Raw genomic sequence first — 21,584 nt, forward strand, 5'->3', positions numbered from 1 at the left:
TACAGCGCGATACCGTAGCCTTACTTGGGCGGAGCCAGTACATCCTCCAGGAACTCTTCAATCTTGTTGATGTCCGTCTTCACCTCTCCGTTAAATGTCAGGAAAGGAGGATGGGTCCCTGGGGCTAGGTTATGGAGGTCAGCTGGCTTCCTATTGGACAACAGAGAGATAGAGTTACTTCTAATTGGAGCAGAGAGGGACAGGGTTAGTGCCTATTAAAGCAGAGAGAGATGCCAGGGTTACTTCCTATTAAAGCAGAGAGAGAGGCCAGGGTTACTTCCTATTAAAGCAGAGAGAGATCAGGGTTACTTCCTATTAAAGCAGAGAGAGAGACCAGGGTTACTTCCTATTAAAGCAGAGAGAGAGACCAGGGTTACTTCCTATTAAAGCAGAGAGAGAGACCAGGGTTACTTCCTATTAAAGCAGAGAGAGAGACCAGGGTTACTTCCTATTAAAGCAGAGAGAGACCAGGGTCACTTCCTATTAAAGCAGAGAGAGAGACCAGGGTTACTTCCTATTAAAGCAGAGAGAGACCAGGGTTACTTCCTATTAAAGCAGAGAGAGACAGGGTTACTTTCTATTAAAGCAGAGAGACCAGGGTTACTTCCTATTAAAGCAGAGAGAGAGACCAGGGTTACTTCCTATTAAAGCAGAGAGACCAGGGTTACTTCCTATTAAAGCAGAGAGAGAGACAGGGTTACTTCCTATTAAAGCAGAGAGAGAGACAGGGTTACTTCCTATTAAAGCAGAGAGAGACCAGGGTTACTTCCTATTAAAGCAGAGAGACAGGGTTACTTCCTATTAAAGCAGAGAGAGAGACCAGGGTTACTTCCTATTAAAGCAGAGAGAGACCAGGGTTACTTCCTATTAAAGCAGAGAGAGAGACCAGGGTTACTTCCTATTAAAGCAGAGAGAGAGACCAGGGTTACTTCCTATTAAAGCAGAGAGAGACCAGGGTTACTTCCTATTAAAGCAGAGAGAGACCAGGGTTACTTCCTATTAAAGCAGAGAGAGAGACCAGGGTTACTTCCTATTAAAGCAGAGAGAGACAGAGTTACTTCCTATTAAAGCAGAGAGAGACCAGGGTTACTTCCTATTAAAGCAGAGAGAGAGACCAGGGTTACTTCCTATTAAAGCAGAGAGAGACCAGGGTTACTTCCTATTAAAGCAGAGAGAGAGACCAGGGTTACTTCCTATTAAAGCAGAGAGAGAGACCAGGGTTACTTCCTATTAAAGCAGAGAGAGACAGGGTTACTTCCTATTAAAGCAGAGAGAGAGACCAGGGTTACTTCCTATTAAAGCAGAGAGAGACAGGGTTACTTCCTATTAAAGCAGCGAGAGACAGGGTTACTTCCTATTAAAGCAGAGAGAGAGACCAGGGTTACTTCCTATTAAAGCAGAGAGAGACAGGGTTACTTCCTATTAAAGCAGCGAGAGACCAGGGTTACTTCCTATTAAAGCAGAGAGAGACAGGGTTACTTCCTATTAAAGCAGAGAGAGACCAGGGTTACTTCCTATTAAAGCAGAGAGAGAGACCAGGGTTACTTCCTATTAAAGCAGAGAGAGAGACCAGGGTTACTTCCTATTAAAGCAGAGAGAGAGACCAGGGTTACTTCCTATTAAAGCAGAGAGAGAGACCAGGGTTACTTCCTATTAAAGCAGAGAGAGACAGGGTTACTTCCTATTAAAGCAGAGAGAGACCAGGGTTACTTCCTATTAAAGCAGAGAGAGAGACCAGGGTTACTTCCTATTAAAGCAGAGAGAGAGACCAGGGTTACTTCCTATTAAAGCAGAGAGAGACCAGGGTCTCTTCCTATTAAAGCAGAGAGAGAGACAGGGTTACTTCCTATTAAAGCAGAGAGAGACCAGGGTTACTTCCTATTAAAGCAGAGAGAGAGCAGGGTTACTTCCTATTAAAGCAGAGAGACCAGGGTTACTTCCTATTAAAGCAGAGAGAGAGCAGGGTTACTTCCTATTAAAGCAGAGAGAGAGACCAGGGTTACTTCCTATTAAAGCAGAGAGAGAGACCAGGGTTACTTCCTATTAAAGCAGAGAGAGAGACCAGGGTTACTTCCTATTAAAGCAGAGAGAGAGACCAGGGTTACTTCCTATTAAAGCAGAGAGAGACCAGGGTTACTTCCTATTAAAGCAGAGAGAGACATGGTTACTTCCTATTAAAGCAGAGAGAGACCAGGGTTACTTCCTATTAAAGCAGAGAGAGAGACCAGGGTTACTTCCTATTAAAGCAGAGAGAGAGACCAGGGTTACTTCCTATTAAAGCAGAGAGAGAGACATGGTTACTTCCTATTAAAGCAGCGAGAGACAGAGTTACTTCCTATTAAAGCAGAGAGAGACATGGTTACTTCCTATTAAAGCAGCGAGAGACAGAGTTACTTCCTATTAAAGCAGAGAGAGACCAGGGTTACTTCCTATTAAAGCAGAGAGAGAGACCAGGGTTACTTCCTATTAAAGCAGAGAGAGACCAGGGTTACTTCCTATTAAAGCAGAGAGAGAGACCAGGGTTACTTCCTATTAAAGCAGAGAGAGAGACCAGGGTTACTTCCTATTAAAGCAGAGAGAGAGACAGGGTTACTTCATATTAAAGCAGAGAGAGACCAGGGTTACTTCCTATTAAAGCAGAGAGAGAGACCAGGGTTACTTCCTATTAAAGCAGAGAGAGACCAGGGTTACTTCCTATTAAAGCAGAGAGAGAGACCAGGGTTACTTCCTATTAAAGCAGAGAGAGACCAGGGTTACTTCCTATTAAAGCAGAGAGAGACAGGGTTACTTCCTATTAAAGCAGAGAGAGAGACCAGGGTTACTTCCTATTAAAGCAGAGAGAGACCAGGGTTACTTCCTATTAAAGCAGAGAGAGACCAGGGTTACTTCCTATTAAAGCAGAGAGAGAGACCAGGGTTACTTCCTATTAAAGCAGAGAGAGACAGGGTTACTTCCTATTAAAGCAGAGAGAGAGACCAGGGTTACTTCCTATTAAAGCAGAGAGAGAGACCAGGGTTACTTCCTATTAAAGCAGAGAGAGATCAGGGTTACTTCCTATTAAAGCAGAGAGAGACCAGGGTTACTTCCTATTAAAGCAGAGAGAGACCAGGGTTACTTCCTATTAAAGCAGAGAGAGAGACCAGGGTTACTTCCTATTAAAGCAGAGAGAGAGACCAGGGTTACTTCTTATTAAAGCAGAGAGAGACGGGGTTACTTCTTATTAAAGCAGAGAGATAAGTGTCTAAATGGAAGTTTGATTGAAAATCCCAACTTGTGACATAAATCTGAGCTGATGTAGCATGACCTCTACTACTGAATCAGCTGGTTGTCATGTCTTTCCCTTTCCTCAGTGGATCAGACACCTGGCAGTGTTTCCAAGGTAACACTGTCCCTTTCCTCAGTGGATCAGACACCTGGCAGTGTTTCCAAGGTAACACTGTCCCTTTCCTCAGTGGATCAGACACCTGGGAGTGTTACCAAGGTGACACTGTCCCTTTCCTCAGTGGATCAGACACCTGGCAGTGTTTCCAAGGTAACACTGTCCCTTTCCTCAGTGGATCAGACACCTGGGAGTGTTACCAAGGTTACACTGTCCCTTTCCTCAGTGGATCAGACACCTGGGAGTGTTACCAAGGTGACACTGTCCCTTTCCTCAGTGGATCAGACACCTGGCAGTGTTTCCAAGGTGACACTGTCCCTTTCCTCAGTGGATCAGACACCTGGCAGTGTTTCCAAGGTGACACTGTGCCTTTCCTCTGTGGCGGTGCCTACTTAGGACACAGACCTAAAGCAGTGTACCTCTTTAGCCCCTGTCCCTTAACCACTAACCGCTGACGTACCTCTTTAGCCCCTGTCCCTTAACCCCTAACCCTGACGTACCTCTTTAGCCCCTGTCCCTTAACCCCTAACCCTGATGTACCTCTTTAGCCCCTGTCCCTTAACCCCTAACCCTGACGTACCTCTTTAGCCCCTGTCCCTTAACCCCTAACCCTGACGTACCTCTTTAGCCCCTGTCCCTTAATCCCTAACCGCTGACGTAACTCTTTAGACCCTGTCCCTTAACCACTAACCCTGACGTAACTCTTTAGCCCCTGTCCCTTAACCCCTAACCCTGACGTACCTCTTTAGCCCCTGTCCCTTAATCCCTAACCGCTGACGTACCTCTTTAGCCCCTGTCCCTTAACCCCTAACCGCTGGCATACCTCTTGAGGTCGACTGTGGTGACATTGAAGACCACTCCCTTCAGCCACAGGATCATGAAGAGACGCTGGGAGAACGGACAGTTACCGATACTCTCTCCATCACTACCCGCCTAGAGAGAGAGAGAGAGAGACAGCATTATCATTAACATCAGACTCATACATTTCCTCAGTGAAAACAATGTACTGAGCAAATGTCAAATAGGCTTTTTTACCAAATTACCATACGACAGACCACGTATTCACCCTGCACACACTAACTGACAAACAAACAAACCAAAACAAAGGCAATTTGGCATTAAGGTCTGCTATACAAATTGATGGAAAGTGCTGTTGGGGGAAAAACATATGACATTATAAAATCCATGTACACAAACAACAGGTGTGCGGTTAAAATTGGCAAACAACACACACAATTCTTCCCACAGGGCCGTGGGGTCAGACAGAGATGCAGCTTAAGCCCCACCCTCTTCAACATATATATCAATGAATTGGCGAGGGCACTAGAGCAGTCCGCAGCACCCGGCCTCACCCTACTAGAATCTGAAGTCAAATGTCTACTGTTTGCTGATGATCTGGTGCTTCTGTCCCCAACCAAGGAGGGCCTACAGCAGCACCTAGATCTTCTGCACACATTCTGTCAGACCTGGGCCCTGACAGACCTGGGCCCTGACAGAGCTGGGCCCTGACAGACCTGGGCCCTGACAGACCTGGGCCCTGTCAGACCTGGGCCCTGACAGACCTGGGCCCCTACAGACCTGGACCCTGACAGTAAATCTCAGTAAGACAAAAATAATGGTCTTCCAAAAAAGGTCCAGTCGCCAGGACCACGAATACAAATTCCATCTAGACACCGTTTTCCTAGAGCACACAGAAAACTATACATACCTCGGCCTAAACATCAGCGCCACAGGTAACTTCCACAAAGTCTTGAACGAGCTGAGAGACGCGGCAAGAAGGGCCTTCTATGCCATCAAAAGGAACATCAAATTTGACATCCCAATTAGGACCTGGCTAAAAATACTCTAATCAGCTATAGAACCCATTGCCCTTTATGGTTGTGAGGTCTGGGGTCCGCTCACCAACCAAGAAGACACTAAATGGGCCAAACACCAAATTGAGACTCTGCAAACAGAGTTCTGCAAAAATGTCCTCCGTGTACAACGTAAAACACCAAATAATGCAGAGCAGATTTAGGCCGATACCCGCTAATTATCAAAATCCAGAAAAAGAGCTGTTAAATTCTACAACCACCTTAAAGGAAGCGATTCACCAAACCTTCCATAACAAAGCCATCACCTACAGAGAGATGAACCTGGAGTAGAGTCCCCTAAGCAAGCTGGTCCTTCCATAACAAAGCCATCTCCTACAGAGAGATGAACCTGGAGTAGAGTCCCCTAAGCTAGCTGGTCCTTCCATAACAAAGCCATCACCTACAGAGAGATCAGAGAGTCCCCCACCGTAGCTTTGACTATGTACAGACTCAGTGAGCATAGCCTTGCTATTGAGAAAGGCCGCTGTAGGCAGACCTGGCTCTCAAGAGAAGACAGGCTATGTGCAACACTGCCCACAAAATGAGGTGCAAAATGTGCTGCACTTCCTAACCTCCTGCCCAAATGTATGACCATATTAGAGACACATATTTCTCTCAGATTACACAGATACACAAAGAATTAGAAAACAAATCAAATTTTGATAAACTCCCATATCTACTGGGTGAAATTCCACAGTGTTTCATCACAGCAGCAAGATGTGTGACCTGTTGCCACAAGAAAAGGTCAACCAGTGAAGAACAAACACCTTTATAAATACAACCTATATTTATGTTTATTTATTTTCCCTTAACTATTTGCACATCATTACAACACTGTACATAGACATAATATGACATTTGAAATATCTTTATTCTCCTGAGTGGCGCAGCGGTCTAAGGCACTGCATCTCAGTGCTATAAGTGTCATTACAGACCCCGGTTTGATTCCAGGCTGAATCACAACTGGCCGTGATTGGAATTCCCATACAGAAAAGCATAATTGGCCCAACGTTGTCTGGGTTAGGTCTTGGCCGGGTTAGGTCGTCATTGTAAATAAGAATTTGTTCTTAACTGACTTGCCTTGTTAAATAACGGTTAAATAAACTTTGGTGAGTGTAATGTTTACTCTTGATTAAAAATAAAAAATAAACTTTTATTTATTATCTATTTCACTTGCTTTGGCAATGTAAACATATGTTTCCCCATGGCAATAAAGTCCTTAAATTGAAATGGAATTGAGAGAGAGAGAGAGAGAGAGAGAGAGAGAGAGAGAGAGAGAAAGAGGGGGAGAGAGAGAGGGGGAAGGGAGAGAGCGAGAAGGAGGGGAAGGCGAGAGAGGGAGAGAAGGGGGAGATAGAAAGGGGAGAGAGAGAGAGGAGGGGAGAGATCAGGTATCTCACTCTGTGTGTGTGTGTGTGTGTGTGTGTGTGTGTGTGTGTGTGTGTGTGTGTGTGTGTGTGTGTGTGTGTGTGTGTGTGTGTGTGTGTGTGGAGTTTCCACAGCGGTGGAAACTAACCCAGTCACCTGACACCATGGACTGACTGAATTATGAATACTGATTCCATTACCTGCTTCACTGACCACAGAGACACCTTTACATAGCAATGGGCTGGGAATGGAGCTAAGGGTCCACAGGGCTGGCTGTGGGGCTAGGGGTCCACAGGGCTGGCTGTGGGACTAGGGTCCACTGGGCTGGGTGTGGGGCTAAGGGTCCACAGGGCTGGGTGTGGGGCTAAGGGTCGACAGGGCTGGGTGTGGGGCTAAGGGTCCACTGGGCTGGGAATGGAGCTAAGGGTCCACAGGGCTGGCTGTGGGGCTAGGGGTCCACAGGGCTGGGTGTGGGACTAGGGTCCACTGGGCTGGGTGTGGGGCTAAGGGTCCACAGGGCTGGGTGTGGGGCTAAGGGTCCACAGGGCTGGGTGTGGGGCTAGGGGTCCACAGGGCTGGGTGTGGGGCTAAGGGTCCACTGGGCTGGGTGTGGGGCTAGGGGTCCACAGGGCTGGGTGTGGGGCTAAGGGTCAACGGGGCTGGGTGTGGGGCTAAGGGTCCACAGGGCTGGGTGTGGGGCTAGAGGTCCACAGGGCTGGGTGTGGGGCTAAGGGTCCACAGGGCTGGGTGTGGGGCTAGGGGTCCACAGGGCTGGGTGTGGGGCTAGGGGTCCACAGGGCTGGGTGTGGGGCTAAGGGTCCACAGGGCTGGGTGTGGGGCTAGGGGTCCACAGGGCTGGGTATGGAGCTAGGGGACCACAGGGCTGGGTGTGGGGCTAGGGGTCCACAGGGCTGGGTGTGGGGCTAGGGGTCCACAGGGCTGGGTGTGGGGCTAGGGGTCCACAGGGCTGGGTATGGAGCTAGGGGTCCACAGGGCTGGGTATGGAGCTAGGGCTAATTTTTACTAATATGTCAAATTAGTTTAGAATGGTCCATTATTAAATGGACAGAATCAGCGGATAAAACACATGTCATCTGTATTCACTAGAATATCAAATGGAGGACGCTTTCCTGCCGGTCCATTTGTCCATTTGCTGGGTAGGATTCTCTGGTTATTTATACTCCTCCTCTTCATCAGTCATGCTGGGTAGGATTCTCTGGTTATTTATACTCCTCCTCTTCATCAGTCATGCTGGGTAGGATTCTCTGGTTATTTATACTCCTCCTCTTCATCAGTCATGCTGGGTAGGATTCTCTGGTTATTTATACTCCTCCTCTTCATCAGTCATGCTGGGTAGGATTCTCTGGTTATTTATCCTCCTCTTCATCAGTCATGCTGGGTAGGATTCTCTGGTTATTTATACTCCTCCTCTTCATCAGTCATGCTGGGTAGGATTCTCTGGTTATTTATCCCTCCTCTTCATCAGTCATGCTGGGTAGGATTCTCTGGTTATTTATACTCCTCCTCTTCATCAGTCATGCTGGGTAGGATTCTCTGGTTATTTATACTCCTCCTCTTCATCAGTCATGCTGGGTAGGATTCTCTGGTTATTTATACTCCTCCTCTTCATCAGTCATGCTGGGTAGGATTCTCTGGTTATTTATCCTCCTCCTCTTCATCAGTCATGCTGGGTAGGATTCTCTGGTTATTTATCCTCCTCCTCTTCATCAGTCATGCTGGGTAGGATTCTCTGGTTATTTCACTCCACACATCAACCACTGTTTGAGAAGCATGTAGCCTCTCTCTGGGCGACAGGTGATATTCAACCCATCGCTCTGTATACCATGGGCTCTCCTACCCTGTTCCTGTAGCAACCCAGGACTCTGTATGCCATGGGCTGGCAAACCCTGTTCCTGCAGCTACCCTGGCTCCTTATGCCATGGGCTCTTCTACCCTGTTCCTGCAGCTACCCTGGCTCCTTATGCCATGGCCTCTCCTACCCTGTTCCTGTAGCTACCCAGTACTCTGTATACCATGGGCTCTCCTACCCTGTTCCTGCAGCTACCCAGTACTCTGTATGCCATGGGCTATCCTACCCTGTTCCTGCAGCTACCCAGTACTCTGTATGCCATGGGCTCTCCTACCCTGTTCCTGCAGCTACCCAGTACTCTGTATGCCATGGGCTCTCCTACCCTGTTCCTGCAGCTACCCAGTACTCTGTATGCCATGGCCTCTCCTACCCTGTTCCTGCAGCTACCCAGTACTCTGTATGCCATGGTCTCTCCTACCCTGTTCCTGTAGCTACCCAGTACTCTGTATGGGCTCTCCTACCCTGTTCCTGCTTCTACCCAGTACTCTGTATGGGCTCTCCTACCCTGTTCCTGCAGCTACCCAGTACTCTGTATGCCATGGGCGCTCCTACCCTGCTCCTGCAGATACCCAGTACTCTGTATGCCATGGGCCATCCTACCCTGTTCCTGCAGCTACCCAGTACTCTGTATGCCATGGGCTCTCTAACCCTGTTCCTGCTGCTACCCAGTACTCTGTATGGGCTCCATTACCCTGTTCCTGCAGCTACCCAGTACTCTGTATGCCATGGCCTCTCCTACCCTGTTCCTGCATCTACCCAGTACTCTGTATGCCATGGGCTCCATTACCCTGTTCCTGCAGCTACCCAGTACTCTGTATGCCATGGTCTCTCCTACCCTGTTCCTGTATCTACCCAGTACTCTGTATGGGCTTTCCTACCCTGTTCCTGCTGCTACCCAGTACTCTGTATGGGCTCCATTACCCTGTTCCTGCAGCTACCCAGTACTCTGTATGCCATGGCCTCTCCTACCCTGTTCCTGCATCTACCCAGTACTCTGTATGCCATGGGCTCCATTACCCTGTTCCTGCAGCTACCCAGTACTCTGTATGCCATGGGCTCTCCTACCCTGTTCCTGCATCTACCCAGTACTCTGTATGCCATGGTCTCTCCTACCCTGTTCCTGTATCTACCCAGTACTCTGTATGCCATGGGCTCTCTAACCCTGTTCCTGCAGCTACCCAGTACTCTGTATTCCATGGGCTCTCCTACCCTGTTCCTGCATCTACCCAGTACTCTGTATGCCATGGGCCCTGCTACCCTGTTCCTGCAGCTACCCAGTACTCTGTATGCCATGGGCCCCCCTACCCTGTTCCTGCAGCTATCCAGTACTCTGTATTCCATGGGCTCTCCTACCCTGTTCCTGCATCTACCCAGTACTCTGTATGCCATGGGCTCTGCTACCCTGTTCCTGCAGCTACCCAGTACTCTGTATGCCATGGCCTCTCCTACCCTGTTCCTGCAGCTACCCAGTACTCTGTATGCCATGGTCTCTCCTACCCTGTTCCTGCAGCTACCCAGTACTCTGTATGCCATGGTCTCTCCTACCCTGTTCCTGTATCTACCCAGTACTCTGTATGGGCTTTCCTACCCTGTTCCTGCAGCTACGCAGTACTCTGTATGCCATGGGCTCCATTACCCTGTTCCTGCATCTACCCAGTACTCTGTATGGGCTCCATTACCCTGTTCCTGCAGCTACCCAGTACTCTGTATGCCATGGGCTCCATTACCCTGTTCCTGCAGCTACCCAGTACTCTGTATGCCATGGGCTCCATTACCCTGTTCCTGCAGCTACCCAGTACTCTGTATGCCATGGGCTCTCCTACCCTGTTCCTGCAGCTACCCAGTACTCTGTATGCCATGGGCTCTCCTACCCTGTTCCTGCAGCTACCCAGTACTCTGTATGCAATGGGCTCCTACCCTGTTCCTGCAGCTACCCAGTACTCTGTATGGGCTCCATTACCCTGTTCCTGCATCTACCCAGTACTCTGTATGGTGCTCTCCTACCCTGTTCCTGCAGCTACCCAGTGCTTCATTTGGGAAACCAAGTTAAATCTGTTTCGGGAATGTCCATAGTAACATGTTTTCACAACTAAACATATTTCATTAAACTATTGGCATCACCTCTCTCTGCACACTGGAGAAAGGAATGAAGGAGGGAGAGAGAGGAGGAGATGGAAACGCACGGTGGTGAGATATTCTGTAGCTGAAGCTAAACTGTGAGACTATTAATAATGAAAATATAAACAATGTCCTATTACTAGGCTATTCAAAATAAATAGAAATGAACTATAAGTGTAGGCTAGCTCTGTAAGTTAACCCTGCCTCAGTGAACCAACAGCATGGCCTAGGGCTATACAACCTAAATGTTCTGGATAGACATTTTGGAGTGTAGCATAAGGTAACCGGTCCATCCTGTATGGATAATAATACAGTCCACACAGGAAGGTGATCGCTAGTGTGTTTAACTTCGGACTATAGGCTAGACCAATTATGTACCGAAGACATCTTCGGGGTGGCAGGGTAGCCTAGTGGTTAGAGTGTTGGATTAGCAACTGAAAGGTTGCAAGTTCAAATCCCCGAGCTGACATGGTACAAATCTGTCGTTCTGCCCCTGAACAAGGCAGTTAACCCACTGTTCCTAGGCCGTCATTGAAAATAAGGGTTTGTTCTTAACTGACTTGCCTAGTTAAATAAAGGTTCAAATAAAATAAAAAAATCTTATATTAGTTATTTGTTTCTTCAATTGATGTCAGAGTGGTTATGAATGACTGGGTTTGTCCAAACTTTCGACTGGAACTGAATATGAAGTGTAATACCGGGATGCAAACTCAAAATGCAATTACACGTCAACTCAATATCTGACTTTGGGTCCAGGTGTCTTCTTGTTTTAAGACATTGTTGTGTGTGAGGTTTATACCCTGATTTAGCTCACTGCAGTAAAAAAGGTTTAATGAATTTGACTAGACCGTAAACTTCAGCTTCATAATATTTACTTAGACAGAATTTGTGTAAGGTTAGGGCTAGCATCCACTGGTTGGTGTGAGGAGGACAGTATGGTCAGTTTCAACATCTAGTTTTCATTTACATTTGGTTGAGTTGTCAACTAACTTCGAATTCAACGTGAAATCAACAAAACATTTCGCCATGTCACCATGGATTTAGGTTAAAATAAATAAAGTGAAAACATCATTGATTCAACCAGTTTCTGCCCAGTGGGTGGAGGTCAGGCTAGCTAGCTAGTGTAGTATGGGGTGTGGAGGTCAGGCTAGCTAGCTAGTGTAGTATGGGGTGTGGAGGTCAGGCTAGCTAGCTAGTGTAGTATGGGGTGTGGAGGTCAGGCTAGCTAGCTAGTGTAGTATGGGGTGTGGAGGTCAGGCTAGCTAGCTAGTGTAGTATGGGGTGTGGAGGTCAGGCTAGCTAGCAAGTGTAGTATGGGGTGTGGGGGTCAGGCTAGCTAGCTAGCTAGTGTAGTATGGGGTGTGGAGGTCAGGCTAGCTAGCTAGTGTAGTATGGGTCGGGGTGTGGCGGTCAGGCTAGCTAGCTAGTGTAGTATGGGGTGTGGAGGTCAGGCTAGCTAGCTAGTGTAGTATGGGGTGTGGAGGTCAGGCTAGCTAGCTAGTGTAGTATGAGTCGGGGTGTGGCAGTCAGGCTAGCTAGCTAGTGTAGTATGGGGTGTGGGGGTCAGGCTAGCTAGCTAGTGTAGTATGGGTCGGGGTGTGGAGGTCAGGCTAGCTAGCTAGTGTAGTATGGGGTGTGAGGGTCAGGCTAGCTAGCTAGTGTAGTATGGAGTGTGGAGGTCAGGCTAGCTAGTTAGTGTAGTATGGGGTGTGGGGGTCAGGCTAGCTAGCTAGTGTAGTATGGGTCGGGGTGTGGCGGTCAGGCTAGCTAGCTAGTGTAGTATGGGGTGTGGAGGTCAGGCTAGCTAGTGTAGTATGGGGTGTGGAGGTCAGGCTAGCTAGTGTAGTATGGGGTGTGGAGGTCAGGCTAGCTAGCTAGTGTAGTATGGGTCGGGGTGTGGAGGTCAGGCTAGCTAGCTAGTGTAGTATGGGGTGTGGAGGTCAGGCTAGCTAGCTAGTGTAGTATGGGGTGTGAGGGTCAGGCTAGCTAGCTAGTGTAGTATGGGGTGTGGAGGTCAGGCTAGCTAGCTAGTGTAGTATGGGGTGTGGAGGTCAGGCTAGCTAGCTAGTGTAGTATGGGTCGGGGTGTGGAGGTCAGGCTAGCTAGCTAGTGTAGTATGGGGTGTGGGGGTCAGGCTAGCTAGCTAGTGTAGTATGGGGTGTGGCGGTCAGGCTAGCTAGCTAGTGTAGTATGGGGTGTGGAGGTCAGGCTAGCTAGCTAGTGTAGTATGGGGTGTGGAGGTCAGGCTAGCTAGCTAGTGTAGTATGGGTCGGGGTGTGGAGGTCAGGCTAGCTAGCTAGTGTAGTATGGGGTGTGGAGGTCAGGCTAGCTAGCTAGTGTAGTATGGGTCGGGGTGTGGAGGTCAGGCTAGCTAGCTAGTGTAGTATGGGGTGTGGCGGTCAGGCTAGCTAGCTAGTGTAGTATGGGTCGGGGTGTGGAGGTCAGGCTAGCTAGCTAGTGTAGTATGGGTCGGGGTGTGGCGGTCAGGCTAGCTAGCTAGTGTAGTATGGGTCGGGGTGTGGCGGTCAGGCTAGCTAGCTAGTGTAGTATGGGGTGTGGCGGTCAGGCTAGCTAGTGTAATATGATGGACCACTGTATCTGATGAGCGAGCCACTGTCTCTCTGTACCATGCTGACTAGACTGTATGCCAATGCCCCCACCATTGATGCTGTAGTGGAGCTTCTGTCTATGCGTGTGTGGCGTGTGTGTGTGTGTGTGTGTGTGTGCGTGTGTGTGTGTGCGCGTGTGTGTGTGTGTGTGTGTGTGTGTGTGTGTGTGTGTGTGTGTGTGTGTGTGTGTGTGTGTGTGTGTGTGTGTGTTTGAAGCTTCTACAAGTGTATTGTTGTTGCTGAGTTCTATGGGTCCTGTGGCAACACAATGCACTGCTGATCATTATAGACAGTTAACATCTAGAACACCGAGGACAATAGAGGGACAGTGACAGCAGGACTGACCTAATACACTGAGCTCTACTATGCAAACACTTCATTTGCTCACTGCGTCAATTTTTAAAAAACGTTTTAGTGTATTTTCAGGTTTAAATAGTTTGTAATTTCCACTTTTTAAAATGTCATACTTGATTTTTTTTGTATGTATCCACCGCTATAAATTTATAATCCACATAATTATTCACATTTCCTGTTGCTGCAGGATTATTTTCCTGCTGTAGGAGACTGGCTCAAACTGAGATCCTACATCTGTAGGGCTTTCCTTGACTAAACTGACCAGAGGACTACAATACAAAGCAGTTTTGTGTACTGAACAAAAATATAAAACGCAACATGCAACAATTTCAAAGATTTTACTGAGTTAAAGTTCATATGAGGAAATCAGTCAATTGAAATTAACCCATTAGTCCCTAATCTATGGATTTAACATGACTGGGAATACAGATAGATAGATATACAGTGTACTTGGAAAGTATTCAGACCCCTTGACTTTTTCTACATTTTGTTACATTACAGCCTTGTTCTAAAATTGATAAAATTATCACTCCACCAATCAGGCCTTTATGGTAGAGTTGTCAGACGGAAGCCACTACTCAGTAAAAGGCACATGACAGCCCACTTGGAGTTTGCCAAAAGGCACCTAAAGGACTCTCAGACCATGAGAAGCAAGATGTTCTGCTCCAGAGTGTTTTGGACCTCAGACTGGGGCAAAGGTTCACCTTCCAACAGGACAAGTCTCTGAATGTCCTTGAGTGGCCCAGCCAGAGCCTGGACTTGAACCCGATCGAACATCTCTGGAGAGACCTGAAAATAGCTGTGAAGCAACGCTCCCCATCCAACCTGACAGAGCTTGAGAGGATCTGCAGAGAAGAATGGGAGAAACTCCCCAAATACAGGTGTGCCAAGCTTGTAGCGTCATACCCAAGAAGACTCGAGACTGTAATCGCTGCCAAAGGTGCTTCAACAAAGTACTGAGTAAAGGGTCTGAATACTCATGTTAATGTGATATTTCAGTTGTTTTTTTCTATAACAGTTTTTTCTTTGTCATTATGGGGTATTTATTGTGTGTGGATTGATAAGGGGGGAAAAAACATTTAATCAATTATTTTCTAAGGCTGTAACGTAACAAAATGTAGAAAAAGTCAAGGGGTCTGAATACTTTCTGAATGCACTGTATGTTGGTCACAGATACCTTTAATAAAAATTGACCTCACAATGGGCCTCAGAAGCATTTCGCTCCACTCGCAATAACATCTGCTAGCCATGTGTATGTGACCAATAAAATGCCAAATTCCCTAAAATGACATTGGATGCGGCTTATGGTAGAGAAATCAATGTTCAATTCTCTGGCAACAACTCTGGTGGATGGTCCTTGCAGTCAGCATGCCAAATGGTCTGTTATTGTCCTCAAGCAAAAGGTGCACCTGTGTAATGATCATGCGGTTTAATCAGCTTCTGTTTATGCCACACCTGTCAGGTGGCTGGATTATCTTGACAAAGGATAAAATGCTCACTAACAGGGATGTAAACACATTTGAGATAAATAATATTTTTGTGTGTATGGAACATTTCTGCGAACTTTTATTTCAGCTCATTAAACATGGGACCACCACCTTACATGTTGTGGTTCTGTTGTTCAGTATATTATAGCCCTCTCTCTGTACAATGCTAAACTAAACAGACTGAGGAGGGGCTGATGACAGACTGACCTGAGGACAGACTGACCTGACGACAGACTGACCTGAGGACAGACTGACCTGACGACAGACTGACCTGAGGAGGGGCTGATGACAGACTGACCTGAGGAGGGGCTGATGACAGACTGACCTGAGGACAGACTGACCTGACGACAGACTGACCTGAGGAGGGGCTGATGACAGACTGACCTGAGGAGGGGCTGACGACAGACTGACCTGAGGAGGGGCTGATGACAGACTGACCTGAGGACAGACTGACCTGACGACAGACTGACCTGAGGAGGGGCTGATGACAGACTGACCTGAGGAGGGGCTGACAACAGACTGACCTGAGGAGGGGCTGACGACAGACTGACCTGAGGAGGGGCTGACCGACAGACTGACCTGAGGACAGACTGACCTGATGACAGACTGACCTGAGGAGGGGCTGATGACAGACTGACCTGAGGAAAGGGCTGACGACAGACTGACCTGACGACAGACTGACCTGAGGAGGGGCTGACGACAGACTGACCTGAGGATGGGCTGACGACAGACTGACCTGAGGAGGGGCTGACGACAGACTGACCTGAAGAGGGGCTGACCGACAGACTGACCTGAGGAAAGGGCTGACGACAGACTGACCTGACGACAGACTGACCTGAGGAGGGGCTGACGACAGACTGACCTGAGGAGGGGCTGATGACAGACTGACCTGACGACAGACTGACCTGAGGAGGGGCTGACGACAGACTGACCTGAGGAGGGGCTGACGACAGACTGACCTGAGGAAAGGGCTGACGACAGACTGACCTGAGGAGGGGCTGACGACAGACTGACCTGAGGAGGGGCTGACGACAGACTGACCTGAGGAGGGGCTGACGACAGACTGACCTGACGACAGACTGACCTGATGACAGACTGACCTGAGGAGGGGCTGATGACAGACTGACCTGAGGAGGGGCTGACGACAGACTGACCTGACGACAGACTGACCTGAGGATGGGCTGACGACAGACTGACCTGACGACAGACTGACCTGAGGAAAGGGCTGACGTCAGACTGACCTGAGGAGGGGCTGATGACAGACTGACCTGAGGAGGGGCTGACCGACAGACTGACCTGAGGAGGGTCTGATGACAGACTGACTTGACGACAGACTGACCTGAGGAGGGGCTGACCGACAGACTGACCTGAGGAGGGGCTGACGACAGACTGACCTGACGACAGACTGACCTGAGAAGGGGCTGACCGACAGACTAACCTGAGGAAAGGGCTGACGACAGACTGACAGACTGACCTGAGGAGGGGCTGACCGACAGACTGACCTGAGGAAAGGGCTGACGACAGACTGACCTGAGGAGGGGCTGACGAAAGATCAGGATTAAACTCAACTAGAATGACCTGAGGTTCATTGGAGAGATGACACTTTGTTCAAATCCAAAACATTTACAATCAAATGTATTTTTAAGATGAAATTGCCCTGGTTTGTTATGGTGTGTGTCCACTGCCCACAATCCCTCGGGGTGAATAAACTCCAGGCTAGTCATTGATTCTCAGAGCAGTGGTTCAGCAGATCTGACGGACTGACCTTCACCATCCTGATGTCAGGGCACTGGACTGACCTGACCTAATAAGACGGACCAGATACACTGACCTGATGAACCTACAACAACTCTCATCTCCTCTTACCAAAGACACCTGGATGTTTACCTTGATAGTGCTCTGGTTTGTTATGATAGTACCCACTGTCCACAGTACACTCGGGGTGAATAAATTCCAGGTCAGTCCCCTTGTCTCAGAAGAGAGATTTAGTTGAGGCTAAAGCATTGTGAGCTGTTTAGTGTTAAGAAGTATCAGAATCTTTTCAAATCAATAGTCCTCCTCTTCCTGGCCTTAATGTGTGGACCTCCTCTTCCTGACCTTAATGTGAGAACCTCCTCTTCCCTTTAACATGTGAGAACCTCCTCCTTCCTGTCCTTAATGTGTGGACCTCCTCTTCCTGACCTTAATGTGAGAACCTCCTCTTCCTGAAACGTAATGTGTGGGGTCCTTTAACATGCGTGATGTGAGTTAGATTGGATCCTGGGAGATGCTGCGCTGGTCCATGTGCTGTCTGTCACTCCCTCTATATGGGGCAGGTCCCCCCAGAGCAGCATGGGAAACAGAGATGCAACATGTCTTGGTTTTCAGCCTTGGACTGTCTGTTTTTGTTTTTTTTACCTTCAGGTCATAGTTTTTAAAATAAGGAACGTGTAAAGCGGTGAATAGTCAGTGGCCTGTCTGCTTAAAGGATGTAAGCAGGTACCCACACCTGCTTCTCTCTGCCTCCCCTTTCCTCTAGTCCTCCAGGTACCCACACCTGCTTCTCTCTGCCTCCCCTTCCTCTAGTCCTCCAGGTACCCACACCTGCTTCTCTCTGCCTCCCCTTTCCTCTAGTCCTCCAGGTACCCACACCTGCTTCTCTCTGCCTCCCCTTTCCTCTAGTCCTCCAGGTACCCACACCTGCTTCTCTCTGCCTCCCCTTTCCTCTAGTCCTCCAGGTACCCACACCTGCTTCTCTCTGCCTCCCCTTTCCTCTAGTCCTCCAGGTACCCACACCTGCTTCTCTCTGCCTCCCCTTCCTCTAGTCCTCCAGGTACCCACACCTGCTTCTCTCTGCCTCCCCTTTCCTCTAGTCCTCCAGGTAGCCACACCTGCTTCTCTCTGCCTCCCCTTTCCTCTAGTCCTCCAGGTACCCACACCTGCTTCTCTCTGCCTCCCCTTTCCTCTAGTCCTCCAGGTAGCCACACCTGCTTCTCTCTACCTCCCCTTTCCTCTAGTCCTCCAGGTAGCCACACCTGCTTCTCTCTACCTCCCCTTTCCTCTAGTCCTCCAGGTACCCACACCTGCTTCTCTCTGCCTCCCCTTCCTCTAGTCCTCCAGGTACCCACACCTGCTTCTCTCTGCCTCCCCTTTCCTCTAGTCCTCCAGGTAGCCACACCTGCTTCTCTCTGCCTCCCCTTTCCTCTAGTCCTCCAGGTACCCACACCTGCTTCTCTCTGCCTCCCCTTTCCTCTAGTCCTCCAGGTACCCACACCTGCTTCTCTCTGCCTCCCCTTTCCTCTAGTCCTCCAGGTACCCACACCTGCTTCTCTCTGCCTCCCCTTTCCTCTAGTCCTCCAGGTACCCACACCTGCTTCTCTCTGCCTCCCCTTTCCTCTAGTCCTCCAGGTACCCACACCTGCTTCTCTCTGCCTCCCCTTTCCTCTAGTCCTCCAGGTAGCCACACCTGCTTCTCTCTGCCTCCCCTTTCCTCTAGTCCTCCAGGTAGCCACACCTGCTTCTCTCTGCCTCCCCTTTCCTCTAGTCCTCCAGGTACCCACACCTGCTTCTCTCTGCCTCCCCTTTCCTCTAGTCCTCCAGGTACCCACACCTGCTTCTCTCTGCCTCCCCTTTCCTCTAGTCCTCCAGGTAGCCACACCTGCTTCTCTCTGCCTCCCCTTTCCTCTAGTCCTCCAGGTAGCCACACCTGCTTCTCTCTACCTCCCCTTTCCTCTAGTCCTCCAGGTAGCCACACCTGCTTCTCTCTGCCTCCCCTTTCCTCTAGTCCTCCAGGTAGCCACACCTGCTTCTCTCTGCCTCCCCTTTCCTCTAGTCCTCCAGGTACCCACACCTGCTTCTCTCTGCCTCCCCTTTCCTCTAGTCCTCCAGGTAGCCACACCTGCTGTAACCCTCCCTGTATTCACATATAGTGTCTCAGTGAGAGTACTGATCCAGGATTCAGGTCCCTTATTATTCATTATGATTTAAAAGTCCAAACTAATCGTGGACACATTGTGCATACGGCCCAGAACCAGGACGGATGCAGATGGATGTCAACCCCCGAGGATGTCCAGTGGATTTGGTAGGATAGTGTTTTACCACAGAGCTGTTGTCATAGCGCAGGATGGAGAAGGATGTGTTATTCTGCCAGCTGTTGGTATTGGTGTCTCCTGGGTCGACCTCAGCGGAACCTGTTGCTACGGTAACTCGACCCCTACTATTACAACACTACGCGCCGTCCACTACTACACTACAGAACACACACACACACACACACACACACACACACACACACACACACACACACACACACACACACACACACACACACACACACACACACACACACACACACACACACACACACACACACACACACACACACACACACACACACACACACACACACACACTGTCCACTACAGAACACACACACACACACACACACTGTCCACTACTACACTACACACTGTCCACTACTACACTACACTACACACTGTCCACTACTACACTACACACTGTCCACTACTACACTACACTACACACTGTCCACTACTACACTACACACACCTGTCACACACATCTTACCTTAACGAAAAGCTCTATCTCAGGGTCTCTGTCTTCTCCGTTTGGTGAGGTCATGTCTGTCTGTCTGTCTGTCTGTCTGTCTGTCTGTCTGTCTGTCTGTCTGTCTGTCTGTCTGTCTGTCTGTCTGTCTGTCTGTCTGTCTGTCTGTCTGTCTGTCTGTCTGTCCGTCCTTCGAGTTTACTGTCCCTTACGATGCAGTAAGAGCCAATTCTGCACGTCTTCAAAATTACTGTAGCCTACATCCTCCTGTCCGTCCGGACGACAGAGCTCATTGTGACTTCTCTCCTGCTCGTAGCTCTCCTGCTCGTAGCTCTCCTGCTCGTAGCTCTCCTGCTCGTAGCTCTCCTCTCCTGCTCGTAGCTCTCCTCTCCTGCTCGTAGCTCTCCTCTCCTGCTCGTAGCTCTCCTGCTCGTAGCTCTCCTGCTCGTAGCTCTCCTGCTCGTAGCTCTCCTGCTCGTAGCTGTCCTCTCCTGCTCGTAGCTCTCCTGCTCGTAGCTCTCCTCTCCTGCTCGTAGCTCTCCTGCTCGTAGCTCTCCTGCTCGCAGCTCTCCTGCTCGTAGCTCTCCTGCTCGTAGCTCTGTCCTTAGGTTAGGATGCTTTGTTCTGTATTGCTCCGCACCTCTACCTTTCCTCCAGTTTCCTCCAGGCTCCAAACAATGTCGTCAGGTGGAATGCAGAGTGAAACAGGTAACAGGTAGTAACGACTGTAGACCAGGTGTGGCTCTGATTTGGCCCCCTAGCTACAGCTGCGTGATGAGAAGCAGACAGCTCTGACTGACACACAGAGAGAGAGAGAGAGAGAGAGAGAGAGAGAGAGAGAGAGAGAGAGAGAGAGAGAGAGAGAGAGAGAGAGGGAGAGAGAGAGGGAGAGAGAGAGAGAGGGAGAGAGAGAGAGAGAGAGAGAGAACAGAACAGGTGGCAGGCTATAGCAAGGGGGCGGAGCTCTGTACTACTCACTCGTCCATCTCTCTCTCTCTCGCTTTTTCCCCTTCACTTCACCCTCCTCACCCTCCTCTCTCTCCCCCTCACTTCACCAACTCTCTCCTTCACCTCTCGCACACTTCACCCTCCTCTCTCTCCCTCCTCACTCCCTGATTCACCTCACCTCATCTCTCGCTCTTCCCCTCTCATCTCCCTGTCTCTCTCTCTCTCTCTCTCTCTCTCTCTCTCCCCTCTCATCTCCCTATCTCTCTCTCTCTCTCTCATCTCCCTTCCTCCATCTCTCTCTCTCTCTCTCTCTCTCTCTCTCTCTCTCTCTCTCTCTCTCCCCTCAGCATCACTGAAAACTCACTACTTTCGTCAGTGAAATCAGGTCAGGTACGGCGCCTCCCCTCTGAAGGCTGTGTGGTCACTCTTGTTCAATGATCTTTGCATGACATTCTAGTCACAAACATAAACAGGTGTTAGATAGGGAAATAAGATGCATTTTCTGCTCGTTTGATTCACTCCATATTATAGAAGTATTACATCTGCTCTGAATTCTATAAATCTGAAATCACACCCTTCAACCTAGTCTGAAATCACACCCTTCAACCTAGTCTGAAATCACACCCTTCAACCTAGTCTGAAATCAATAAATTAACCCCTTAGAGTAACTATAATCTCACTGATAAACAGGTGAACACTTCCCCCAGCAGCAGTAGGGGAGAGAGAGAGAGAGAGAGAGAGAGAGAGAGAGAGAGAGAGAGAGACTCATGTATTATTCATGTGTGTTCACAGTTCTAACTAACTCAATTTATATCTGATCTGACCAGACAGAGGAATCCTGTTACATTATTCATGCTTGGATTTGGTTTTAGCTGCTGGGGACTCTAACTGGGGCCTGAATATTTTTACTGCATGGGAACTCTAACTCTGGGGCCTCAAGGTTTCTGCTGCATGGGTATTCTAACTCTGGGCCCTCGTGGGTCTCTGCTGCATGGGGACTAACTCTGGGGCCTCATGGTTTCTACTGCATGGGGACTTTAAGCCTGGGGCCTC

General features: G+C 49.1%; 1 protein-coding gene across 1 annotated transcript in view; it reads right to left on the bottom strand.

Annotated features, from left to right (window-relative positions):
- The window catches only part of LOC106593329 (chloride intracellular channel protein 5), a 52,208-nt gene that overhangs the window by 11,443 nt on the left and 19,181 nt on the right, over positions 1-21,584 (bottom strand). The window contains exons 2-3 of the mRNA XM_045721228.1: positions 4,203-4,312; positions 25-150 (exon numbers count right to left, since the gene is read on the bottom strand). Of these exons, the coding sequence (XP_045577184.1) occupies positions 25-150; positions 4,203-4,312 (236 nt within the window). The remainder of the gene's footprint in view (positions 1-24; positions 151-4,202; positions 4,313-21,584) is intronic.

Source organism: Salmo salar, chromosome ssa06 (assembly GCF_905237065.1).
Source record: "Salmo salar chromosome ssa06, Ssal_v3.1, whole genome shotgun sequence".
Taxonomy (NCBI): domain Eukaryota; kingdom Metazoa; phylum Chordata; class Actinopteri; order Salmoniformes; family Salmonidae; genus Salmo; species Salmo salar.